This window comes from Diabrotica undecimpunctata, chromosome 9, assembly GCF_040954645.1.
Source record: "Diabrotica undecimpunctata isolate CICGRU chromosome 9, icDiaUnde3, whole genome shotgun sequence".
Taxonomy (NCBI): domain Eukaryota; kingdom Metazoa; phylum Arthropoda; class Insecta; order Coleoptera; family Chrysomelidae; genus Diabrotica; species Diabrotica undecimpunctata.
In genome coordinates, this window is record NC_092811.1 from 135299536 (window position 1) to 135312971 (window position 13436).

The window sequence follows — 13436 nt, forward strand, 5'->3', positions numbered from 1 at the left end:
GGAGCTGAAAAAATATGGCATCCTTATATAATTTGAAAGTATAAAATAATAAATGGTGTACTATAATTAAAATAATACTAAGGAAATTGTGACGAACAAAAAAACTGTTCTTAAAAGTACCATTGGTAAGTAAATACTAAATAATATCCGACTTTTATAGGTCAAAGGCTAAAGTTACAATAGAAAATTTGTATTTTACATGAGACTAAGGGTTAAAATCATTTCTACTGATATTAGAGATAAAATATAGAATTATTATAACCTACTGCTTTAACCACAGGTGGAAAGCAGCTTACAGCACGAAAAAGTATACAATTGGAGAAATACAGAGGTTAAACAAAAATGAGAACTCTGCAGTAATTGGTATATCAATATAGGTAAAATATTAATAGAGATTATATAAAATACATGATTTTTGTATATTTTATTCTCCAATGATGTGTTTGTAATTTTGTCTATAGTCCATTTGTAACTAATTCTTCAATTTTCTCCTGGTATTGAATTTTATGCATGATTACCTTGTCTGCTGATAAAATTATTTGGACTCAATGTCTTTTAGAGCTTGTTTGAACTTAAAAAAGCACAAAATCGAAAGCAAATGTAAGTAGAGAGAAGAAATTATCAAAGGTATATGAGTTGACAAGGACAATGCAAATGTACCTAATCATAGACATAATTTAATACCACGAGAAAATCCAATAATTAGTTACAAATTGACCATACACACATACAGGATTTTTTACTTTATAAGTACAAAATATAAATTATAATTTTTTACGTTCTAATAAATATTTCATAACACTATTAACCCTTTCGCTCACGGCGTCCACAAATGTGGACATTTACGCGCTCAGTTGTACGATATTCTAATAGTATGACTGTTTGTACATGTTGTCCATGTTAGAGGACCTCTAAATATTCCATATTCATGCACTAGCCCCCATCTGTGGGCAAGTAGAAGAAACAATCGGAAAAGTTTTAGTAAGATTCTGGCCACTATGCAGACATCTATACCGTGCAAAGAACAAAAATTTATTTTTAGACTATAATCCAAATTCAATAGGATTGTCAGGGTATCGCTTTAAAATGATAGACTCAGGAGGGACACGAAACGAGAGACGAGTGTAGTTCAATGGTGGCGAGTACATTTTTAAAATAAGGGAAATCATTGTGAGGACTAAATCGAAAGGAACCTTTTACATTAGACTTCTTTAAATGTACTGATATTGGAATAATGATCTTATGTACCTATTGATATTTTTAAAATAAAATTGATATTCAAATATAAACAACAACTGCTTTACAGAAAATAATAATAATAATAGTCCCAGCAGCCTAATGTATACCTTAATTTTGAGAAACAAATTTACCATAATAATAATAATAAAGTTATTAGGTAAGTACTTCCAATAATATAACCTCGTAGGAGAAGGAAATGACAAAACAACAACAGCAACAAAGAACAAATTCATTAGAATTAAGTATATTAGTTGTTATTAAAAATAAATCTTTTTATGCTGATTCACTTTACCAGATGTTAATTCACCATCACTACTGTCTTCTCCTGGAGTAATAATAATGGGCTCGATAATTACATCAACACGCGTGTCTACGTCCCACATTTTATCTTCTTCTTTCTGTGCATGTTTAATGCATGACTGCCAGTTGGAAGCGGTTATATTTTGTATGGTTTGTTCTAATAATAATTTGACATCTTTTAATTTGAAGGGTATATTTTTTTGCGCTTAACACGGCGATGCCGAATCCTTAACACGGCGATGCCATGCTCACGTGACATTTCGTCTACTGCAAATCGGATGTAGGAAGTCTTATGTTTCCGCACTACATCAAGTAATTGAACTTTTTTTCATGTATTCATCAAAATCTATATTTTTGCTTTTTTGTCAATCTACTATATCTGCCTTTCAAGACACCTGAATCACTTCCTATGTGCATAATATTGAGGCATCTTTCTTTGCCCGAAGGTGCTTTTAAGCCGGTTGAAAGTCCCTCATGAAAAGCCTGTCATGAACTTTTAATATTTAAGTCTTGCCATACTTAGGATTTCGTATGACCCTCATTTAACCACGTCTCGTCCAGATAATAAATTTTACGTTCCAAGACATCTAGAATCACGAATTTTTTGTAAATATTGTCTCCACCATATCACCAGTTCGTCTCTCTCGATTAACAAACTTTTCCGACTTCTCTTTACATACCGAAAATCGATTTCACATAATGTTCTTTGTAATATCTGCATGGATATTTTATTTAAAGTATTATCTGCGTCTGCATTAATTTCTCGTTGAATAGCATTGAACGTGGGCATTTCGTTCCTAAGATAAAATCCATTAACTTTTCTTCGGATTATACTTTTCGTAATATCGTCCTATATAATTTTTGTACGTTCTTTATGAATAGGTTTTTGAAGTGGTTAATTACCTTGAATTATTCGAAAAACCGTACGAGCCGATACTTTCGTTAAATCACCACACAATGCCGCGACGTCCTCTATAAACATATCTTGATTTCTTCTACGTAATCCCTTATAAACCGATTTGATCATTTGTTTTTCTTTCACAGATAACCACCTCCTTTTATCCGCTTTATCAACAGATGTACTGCATGTTGGTTTTGATGCCATATTACCCGACTGTGCGCTCATGTAATAATTCTGACTAACCGATTTTAATATTTATTTTTACTATTTGCCGTCGAGTTTTAACAATGTTGCCGTATTGCAATAAGAATATTATTTTCGAAAAAGATAACAATGTCCGCCTGTACCTTTATGACATTTAGGGACACCTCAACGACACCGATAAGCTGCACGCGGTACTAAATAATAAATTTCGCAACAAAGCGAGTATACTTTACCCAGTTCGGACTTATATCAGATGTAACCGGCAAAAATGATAATTGAAAAGTAAATTTGTGTGCTAATAAATAAATTAATATATAGCCGCTTACTATCAAGTGTTTACGAACTACAAAATGTCTGCCAATCCTATTGAATTTGGAGTATAGGCGACTCACCCACACTCTGTAAAAATTATTATATGTTTGAAAAGGTGCTAGTGACATCCTCACATATGGACTGTGTGAATAAACAAGTTCTTCTAGAGTAGGTACATATAACCTAGCCCATTCATACTACTTGTTCAAATAAACATATTTGTAATATTTCAGTAGCCAGCATGAACTTAAAGCGACCTTGGAGCCATGAGCAGCTACTTAATATAATAGAGAATCTTTCAGATATTGAATATATGTCAGACGATAGTGATGACATTGTTGCTTCAGAGCAGCAATTTGAAGATTTGAAAGGTAAAAATATTTATTTTGAACTAATATAAACAACTACTAATTATATTCATTTTCAGAAGAAGACTCACAAACAGGAAATGGTGATCCAAATAAACCAAATATTGAAGATGAACCTCTCGCAATAGAAGTGGAGCCTGTGGTCGCTGCAGGACCAAGCACTTCTCAGGCATTTTCTGAAGATCAGACAAAACAAGACCGATATAGAAATAAATGGGCCACAGGTAACAAAGGTTTACAATTTGTCAATGGGAGGTATTGACAAATTCAATTTCTTACTAACATTGTACAGGAACCTTTATTAAATCACACAAATGGACGTTTGTGAATGTTCACACATGGTATAGATTCAACCTGTACGAACACCTGGCTAGAATATAGAGGCAAGCAACAAATTTGCAAATACCAAAGAAAATAATCTTTTTCACACAGAAATTGCTCAAGTTTTTGGCTATAGAAAAAATAGTCAATAAAAACAGAGAACGACCCCTTTCGATAATGCCTGAGCCAAAAACACCTAAAAGAAAAAACATTGAAGTATGACTATTAAAAGAAGTAAGATTGAACAATGTAGGGCATTTATCTACCGTTGTTAAATCGAAACATGCTTAGCGTTGCAAGAAACCCAGATGCAAGGGAAAATTTTGTATATCTTGCCTCAAATGTAAAGTTTATTCAGTCATAAAGTCAAATAACCAATATTCAAAATTTCAAATTTTTAGGCCGAGTTTAAAAAAAAATATGAGCGAAAGGGTTAACATCACTGTACAATATTTCAATACTAAATTTCTGGATATGGCCATCTCCTTTTCCACAAATTTCAATGCTGCACTAACTCTGGATTGGTTCTAACTAAAAATTAAAAAACAAGTCAGTAAAGTCATATATTGTTAAAAAACTACTTTTTTAAAAAGAAACTTAATTCTTTTATTTTTTTGTAAACTATTGCCTTCATTTGCGAAAAAATTGAAAAATCCAAAAAATTAAAATCGGACTTCTTTGTGGTCAAGCAAACTCACTCCACAGTCAATCCATCAATGTGAAAACTGTTAATTTAACTATTGATAAAGATATTCACAATTATACCCAAATCGAAAGCAACCCAACTGCAAAATATTTGAAATCTTTACAACTGCCTAGGTGTTATGGGCTCTTTAGGTCCTGAAAGTCAACAAAGAGCTATAAAAACTATTACTGTGAATGAAGATGAAATTTTAATTCCTGAGAATCCAGATATCAGTACTCAGATCATAATCTGGCAATAGGGATAAGCCAATCGTCTGTTTTTAGAATATTAAAGAGGGAAAAATTGCATCCGTATCATATCATTACACTCCTGTTCAGAATTTACTACCTCAAGATTTACCTGTGCATCTACAATTTGCTCAATTTTTACAAGATAAACAAAATATTAACCAAGATTTGTTGGACACAATTATTTTTATAGATGAGGCAACAGTTACCAGATGAGGAATATTTAAATGGAGAAATACTCACTTGTGAGATTCTAAAAATGGTCAGACTAAGAAACAAACCCATTTTCAGCACAGCTTTAAGGTTAACATTTGGTGTGGTGTAATCTGTGACTACTTAATAGGTCCTTTTGAACTACCAACCAATTTAAATGGACCTCTATTTAGATTTTCTTCAAGAACATTTACAAGAATTACTAGAGGATACACCTCTCGCCTAAACATGTGGTTTTTGCATGACAGGGCACCACCACATTATACTTAAGAATTTCATTAATACTTAAATCAACAGTTTTCAAGTGATATCATGAAATCCTGATATTTTGAGGTCTAGAATCTGCAACTCAGAGATTGGACATTCTTAATGAATCACCCCATATAATTATTCTTTCAGCAAAGGTATAAAATCTAATGAAGAGACAAAAACGCAAATATAAATGAGTGCCATATAACAGTTAAGAGGCGTAACTAAAGTGAACAAAATAAAAAGATAAGAAAATGACAACTATGTGGGGTCATTTACAATAAATAAAAGGTACAAGACCAGTGAAAAAATATGGCAAGCAAAAATAAAAAAAGAAATGAAATGGAGAAAGCCAGGACAAACATAGGAATAAACACTTGGCAATTTCATCAAATGTCTTACAAAATAAACTGCTCAAATAAAAAATGCATGACAAATGATATTAATACATTAAAAAGTAACATACTCATTTTTATTAAAATTTGTAAGAAATAATGTATTTAATTTACCTTATCTTTATCATCTGCTGTGTCAACTAATGAAACAAAATCAACTAATCTTCAAGATGGACATCATTTCAAATTACCCATTCCCTTGTTGCTTCTCTGCAGTTTACTCTTTGGCTTCAATGTCTAGATCAATACAGGTTCTCTCAAAATATCTTGATTCCTCTCAGTCTAGTGAGCCAGCAAACTCCCAGAGTTCAGCGCAGTAATAGTTATGTTTTTTCATTATGCCAATTATTCTTTTTGTGCCATATTACCTAAAACAGCATTAATACAATAATCAATATTGTTTTCACAGTTAAATTTTAATTTTTTGCTCAAAAGAAAAAACCCTACAAAGAATTTTATTTCAAATCTTTAGTAAAAGGTATAAATAAAATACCCAAACGGGCTATATCACAAATACAGAACATTTTCGGAATGTAAATTCCATCATCAGTGTAACCTGAAAGTAATTAACCACTTTAATTAAAAAGAACTTAATATTGAAAATGTTGACTAAAGTTATGCAAAATGTGCTTAATACTTACAAAGTATACATGCTATGAGCCACTAAAATATATGGGTGAAAACCCTTTAAATGTTATTAATTTATAAATATGGTACATTATATATGTTATTAAAAATTAGGATGTTTATCCGACACCCTGATAGGGTAAAAGGAAGGGGAGGAAGAAAGAAAAGTTATCGTTGGAATTGGTAACATGGCAAAGCATAATCTTTTATTCAAGGCAAGTTTTTTATGGCTCCAAGCACGAAAAAATAGTGTTAGAAAATTATGAAAGTACCGTGAAGCAGCAGCAACAGAATCTAACTATTAGGTCGACAAGATTTTTTACTTCCAAAAATTATCCTGATTTTGGTGCTTCACCTGATGCATTAGTGCTGCGTAACTATGGTAGACAAGGTTGTGTTGAAGTGAAATGTCCTTATTTATTAAAAATCATATTGAAAATTTTGCTTTGCTAAAAAATACATGCCTTATCTTGATCAATCAAAACATTACCTTAGACAAAAAACATGTTTATTATTGCCAATGCCAGTTACCAATGTTTGTTACAAAAAGTACATTTTTCATTGTGTGGTCAAAAGGCAGTATTTTCATTGAAAGAATTTTTCACAACAATTCATTTTGTTTAGAAAATGTACAAAAACCTTCATAAAAAAAGTTTCATAACTTAATTACATTGTATCAAACTTAATTGTATCAAACCTGAGTTATTTACTACTTACTGCTAATTTTAGGCGTTTCGTTCTATTCATTGATCTGTAGTACTTGGTAGTACCTTTTCATTTACACATTTAGCCGAAGTGTATCCCATATATGCCCATATTCTGGCTAGGGCTAGGCTAGTTTTATCACACAGATCTGCTGGAGAATCTGCCAAAACGGCAAAAGTATAGAGAAAGTGCCGATGAAGTTAGCTACAAACATGCCCGGGTATCTCTTATGGGAGTGATAGTCCTCTGAAATTTGTATTTCCTAAGGACACCAGAGGGCGTAGCATAAGACAGTGACTGCGCAACAGGGTTGCCAGGTCTGTTTTTATTTTTTCAGTAGCTTTGCTTTCAAAAAATCAGTAGAAATCAGTAGATTTTTTTATGACATGTATAATAGCATATATATATATATATATATATATATATATATATATATATATATATATATATATATATATATATATATATATATATATATATATATATATATATATATATATATATATATATATATATATATATATATAGTTAATTTTCGTTATCTTATCGACCCTCTTATAAGTAAACTAGTAAAAGGAATATCAGGTTTTTCGGTCAAATATAAAATGATTATATTGTCTCATCAAACTAAATATTTTGCTAACATTTATTAGCTTCATCAGTAGTGCACTAAAATTATTATTAAAAACAAATAATACATACAACATACTTACAAACAAAGAAAAACTCAGTTACCTACTTAACTACTAATACGATATTTTAAATTTTAAATACAATAATTATATATATATATATATATATATATATATATATATATATATATATATATATATATATATGTATATATATATATATATATATATATATATATGTATATATATATAGTTATGACATGTAATGGCATGTCTCGTAACAGAAAACCAAAGAAGATATGTCGATGGATGGAAACAACCGTATATACGTATTTCTGACTGTTGGTCGTCGTCAGTACGGTGCAGCCAAGTTAGAAAAATCTATCAGCCAGCCAAGTTAAAAAAATTTCTATATATATATATATATATATATATATATATATATATATATATATATATATATATATATATATATATATATGTATGTAATTATATACATCATACTATCATTTTCGCATCGATACATTATGCTTTTACCATCAATTTAGCATCGACTTGCAAAGTAGCATCTGTATATCGACGCTACTTTACAAGACCTTAATAACTTTTTTCCTGTACTTGTTACAAGAATTTTAACCATCTCATTGATTAGAGTGTTGATACCGTGTTGATATTTTAAAATATCCGCTTTCTCTTTTTATCCCTTACTGAGTTATACAAGTTTATTCCAGAAAATGTTTGAGTCTAAAATGATGGTACAGTGAAAATATTATATATATTTAGTTCAGGGTTTTACCGTTTACTCGCTGCCATTATATACATGAAAATGTATATCCCACTTTCATTATCAATCATTTTAGCATCAGAAATTTGGCATCGCTGTTGAATATAATATTACCCACAATGAAATAGTAAATTTAAGAATATATATATATATATATATATATATATATATATATATATATATATATATATATATATATATATATATATATATATATATATATATATATATATATATATATATATATATATATATATATAAATATATATATTCTTTTCATCCACAAATCATTCTGGCATCATGGTTGGTTAAAAGTAACGGGATATGATATATTGCAACTACCTATGGTATCTTCGCTCCAATTGGTCCAGTCGCGACGTACAGCCCCTCAAATGATAGGATTTAACCAATAAAATACAATAAGACAGAAAAATTAAATACAGCAACATGTCAAAAGGGCCGTAGTCACGTATCTTCGGTCCTATTAGTCCAATCGTGACGTATAGTACCTCTAATGATAGGATTTAACATAGAGAATACAATGGGATACAAAAATCAAATACAGAACAATGTCAAAAGGGCCTTAGTTGTGTATCTTTAGTTCTATTAGTCCAATCATGACGTACAGTACCTCAAATGAAAGGATTTAACAAATAAAATACAATGAGGTATAAAAATTAAATAAAGTAGCATGTCAAAATGGCCTTAGTTATGTATCTTCGGTCCTATTAGTCCAATCGTGACGTACGATACCTCAAATGATAGAATTTAACTAATAGAATACAATGAGATAGAAATCAAATACAGCAAAATATTAAAAGGGCCTTAGTTACGTATCTTCGTTTTTATTAGCCCAATCGTGACGTACAGTACCTCAAATGATAGGATTTAACCAATCGAATACAATAAGATAGAAAAATAAAATACATCAGTTTATCAAAAGGGCCTTAGTTATGTATCTGCGGTCCTATTAGTCCAATCGTGACGTACAGTACCTCAAATGGTAACATTTAACCAATAGAATACTACGACGTAGAAATCAAATACATCAACACGTCAAAAGGACCTTAGGTATATATCTTTGCTCCTATATATGTTATGTCAAAAGAGCCTTAGTTGCGTATCTCAGGTCCTATAGGTCTAATCAGGATATATGGAGCCTAAAATGATAGGATTTAACGAAGATAATACGATAGTGGAGAGAAATTCAACATGGCTGCATCTAATAACACCTTAAACTGGCAGCAATAAAACGAATTTACGCACAGAGGTATGTGGCATATGACGTGACAGAATTTATCAAATACCGTACGATTACGTCATACATCTCTTTGCATACGTCCACTTTTAGTTAACTACTTAAAGAGGACGATGTGGATTAAATGAATGGTGGAAGTGACTGACAAAATACTTGCACAAAGTCGTTCAGAAAAATCGAGGATTGCGTTTTGGAAAGAGACAACACAAACAGAATTTAAGACTTTTCTCGAGCTTAAGTTCCATATAGGGACAATTAAAATGAACCGTCTGCATGACTACTGGAAAAGTATAGGTAACTATAATAGTGTTGACTTGACTAGACAATTGTTCATAGCCCATATGAAGAAATAACCTAATCCTCACTTGTCAAAGAAACTAAAAAAACGTTAAGTGGTCTAAAAACTAAAAAGTCCCCTATTCAAACTGGTTTTTAATAAAAAATTTAAAAATATGTTAAAAGTTTTTTTAATATACCCTAAAACTGAAAGCGCAAATAATCGATTGCAAGTTACAAAATACTTATAGTCATACGAGTTTGGACAAGTACAGTTGTTTAAATAATTGCTTTCTGTGATAAACAAATTGAATAAATTGTAAAATATTTTTTGATCTGCTTGATATTTAGCACACTTTAATAACTCATCAATTGCCATGATTTCAAGTAGCTATATTATCTGTCGTTAGTCACAAAACAAAGTTATTAACATTTATAAATTACTACAAACATATAATATCTTAGAGTTTATGGTTTTTTGGAATTATCTCAATTATTTATGTATTTAAATTTGGTATTTCTCTACATAGAAAACTTTTTATGGTCTACAACTTTTATTTAAATTATTTTTCTTTAGAATGTATACAAAACGTTTTATAAGCAAAATTTTTTATTTTGCCTTTTAAGATTGTTTAAGAAAACAAAGCAAAATCAACTGTACGTCTTTTTCAAAATTACATTTTTAATTAACTAATATTTAACGATACGATTTCCAATATTTAACCTTGTTTATTGTACAAATTATGTAAAAATGTGTATACACATTTTGTACAAAAAACGTTTTTTGAGAACAATTTCCTGAATTGAAATCAAAATGTTAAACATTAAATAATTAAAAATGTGATTCTCATCCCAATCACAACCAATATTTTTGACCTAATCCCATAAAAATCTAATATTTATCTTAAACTATTCACTGATAGCTTCGATTAAACAGCTTGGAAATATGTAAAATATTCCCCTACACAACTCTCTGGGAAAAAATATCTAAATTGAATAAATATAACAACTGAACATTGATATAAAAAAACTAGTTGGTTGACCCCAGCCGGTCGGCAGGTAGTTTCAATGTCTGCATTTGAACTTGACCCAAAACCGATCGATATTTTTATGTTTTCATATATCATTTAAGTATTAACACTGGCAACATCTATTGGCTTTAAAATGATACCAAATACAGTAATTTTACCTCCCAATGTTAAAATGATGGTTTGATGTAAAAAATTTAATTTATAAAAAAATCGGATTATTGAAAAACCGACAACGGTGCCAAGCCTACAAAGGTGCACTAAACGAACATACACGACTTATAAATAGAAAATGATAGCATTTCTTGGTGATGCTAAATGACTGCAACGTGAAAAGAGCTTAAAACGATAGTGGGATGTATATATATATATATATATATATATATATATATATATATATATATATATATATATATATATATCTATATATATTATATATATATATATAATTACATACATATATATATATATATAAATATATATATATATATATATATATATATATATATATATATATATATATATATATATATATATATTTATATATATATATATATATATATGTATGTATATATATGTATATGTATAAATAAATATATCTTGCATGAAAATATTTATTCAGAGTCTGTTAAATAACTAATTTCTGTTACTGTTTTTTTATACATATCATTATTATGTAAATTTAGAACTTCTTTTGGAAAAACAACGTTGTAGCAACATGATTTTCTGGTTTTAAGGAAATTTTTAGTATGCAGATGACCCACGATACTAGCTGACGAAAGTTTATTTCTTTCATCAGTTTTCATTAAATTTATATCGGAAAATACTCTTTCCACATTCGCTGATGAATGAGGTAAAACTAACAAATTAAAGACAAATCTGCTTAAAACCGGAAACATTGAGGTTCCATCGCCATATCGCATATTTTCAATATTTGTCCAAAAGTGTTCAATATCTACATTTTCATCGGAATCGATATCGGTATTTCTAAGAAGCCGCCACTCATTATCCACAAGTTGTAATTCATTTTCCGATACTAAATTTGGGAAATGTCTCACAAGTGGCACTATACTGTGACTTTTTTTCTCTAATACATTCTTTACACTTATTAAATTAATATTGATCAAAACAGGATCGTCAAAATCAAACCTTTGTGTAATTTGTTTAGCAGCTTCTACAAAAAATTCCAGGCACCGTTTTCTAAAAATAAGTCTATCTGAATCATTTAGCCTTTCTAAAGATAGTTGAACTTTAGCTCCTAAATATAATTCTTCTAAAGGAAGAACATTATTTGGATTGTTGAAATCTATTTGGTGAAGTGCAGTCTTTATCAATATATCTCTTTTTATGAAGCATTCCAAAAAGGATTTATAAACAGCACTGACACATTTATACAATTGTGCAACTTCTGGTTTTTCAGATTGCATGTGCCGGTTTAAATTAGTGAAAAATGGTAAAGAAAATTCTAGGAATTCTAGATATATTTTTGTGAATTGATCATTTAACTTAATTAAAATATTTTCTGAGGCCAACGTCCGGTCATTTAAAGAAGCATCCGTGAAGTACAAAATTAATGCACCATATTGTTCTAGAATTCTAGAAACAACGGATTCAACGGAGAGCCATCTTGTCTGTGCAGGATGTAACATTTTATGTATTTTTACATTACAAAAATGTTGGAATTCTTTTAAAGTTTCAACTCTTTTTGGACAGTTCGAGAAATAAGTGTATATGTCACGTGCCAAATCTTCAATACCTCTAGGTAATTTTAAACATGCATAAGAAGCGCATAAGTGAAAACTGTGACATATACACTTTATTACATAAACATTTGGTACATCCGCTTTTAGCCTGGAAACAACTGAATTATGTTTACCGACCATAACATTGGCTCCATCAGATGCAAATCCTATTAGATTTCGTTGGTATGGAATTTTCTTTTTATTAAAGAAGTTTGTGACTTCTTTGTACAGATCCTCTGCTTTAGCCTCTTTGAGCGGCAGTAGGGCTAGGAAACTATCTTGAATTCTGTAAGAATAATGATTGTTAGACTTAAACTTGAAGTACCGACATTTAATGCTAGTAAAAGCTTCAAGCTTCAATCATTATTTATACGTACCTATTATTGTGGCGGTATCGACAAACAAGACACAGATGTTTTGTGCATGAACGATCTGTTGATTCGTCAATGATAAGTGAAAATTTAGCATGGTTTAATATTTCGCAAATTTCTTGTTCACTTCTTTTTCCAATTACATTTTTGACAAGAGAAGAGCATTTAGTGCGACCACATTTAATTTGTTTTGCCATATCTGAATCCGGACAAACTTTTTTTATAAGTTCAGGTAAATGTTCCATTAAATTATACGACAAATTATGCTCAGTGATAAACGCTGCAATATGCAAATCTGATGTTTTTATGGCAGTCTGTTGGTTAGAGACTCCTTTAAAAATTGCCATATCTTTTAAAGTACTCTGCATTTTTGTAGATTTACAATGTTGAACATGCATCGCACTATCCTGATGACGCACTAATGCAATTCTTCCCGTTGACTTAACTGAAATGTCTTTGTTGCAAAGTCGGCACACTGCAAAGTATTCATTTTTGCCCTGTTTAATCCAATTTTTAAATTGTTCATCTTCAAGCCACGATTTTTTAAATGTCTGACAATATTTTTTTTTTCGATATGA

The 13436-nt window shown here is 30.1% G+C and overlaps 1 protein-coding gene and 1 long non-coding RNA gene across 2 annotated transcripts; both read right to left on the reverse strand.

Annotated features, from left to right (window-relative positions):
* Positions 1–395: 395 nt before the first annotated feature.
* On the reverse strand, positions 396–6982 carry LOC140451543 (uncharacterized). The gene is made up of 3 exons (XR_011952074.1): positions 6780–6982; positions 5550–5803; positions 396–4176 (listed from the first exon to the last, which is right to left on the reverse strand). It is a non-coding gene; the product is annotated as an uncharacterized lncRNA (long non-coding RNA).
* A 4377-nt stretch (positions 6983–11359) lies between these two features.
* On the reverse strand, positions 11360–13226 carry LOC140451341 (protein FAM200C-like). The gene is made up of 2 exons (XM_072545085.1): positions 12865–13226; positions 11360–12773 (listed from the first exon to the last, which is right to left on the reverse strand). The coding sequence occupies exons 1-2, from the start codon at positions 13224–13226 to the stop codon at positions 11360–11362; spliced, it is 1776 nt and encodes a 591-aa protein (XP_072401186.1).
* Positions 13227–13436: the final 210 nt, after the last annotated feature.

Excerpts from the sequence above, each read along its gene's own strand:
- LOC140451341 (XM_072545085.1), bottom strand. The coding sequence starts at position 13,226 with ATGCAGAGTACTTTAAAAGATATGGCAATTTTTAAAGGAGTCTCTAAC. Across the intron at positions 12,774-12,864 it reads CGATACCGCCACAATAATAG|AATTCAAGATAGTTTCCTAG; the intron begins GTACGTATAAAT and ends TTATTCTTACAG.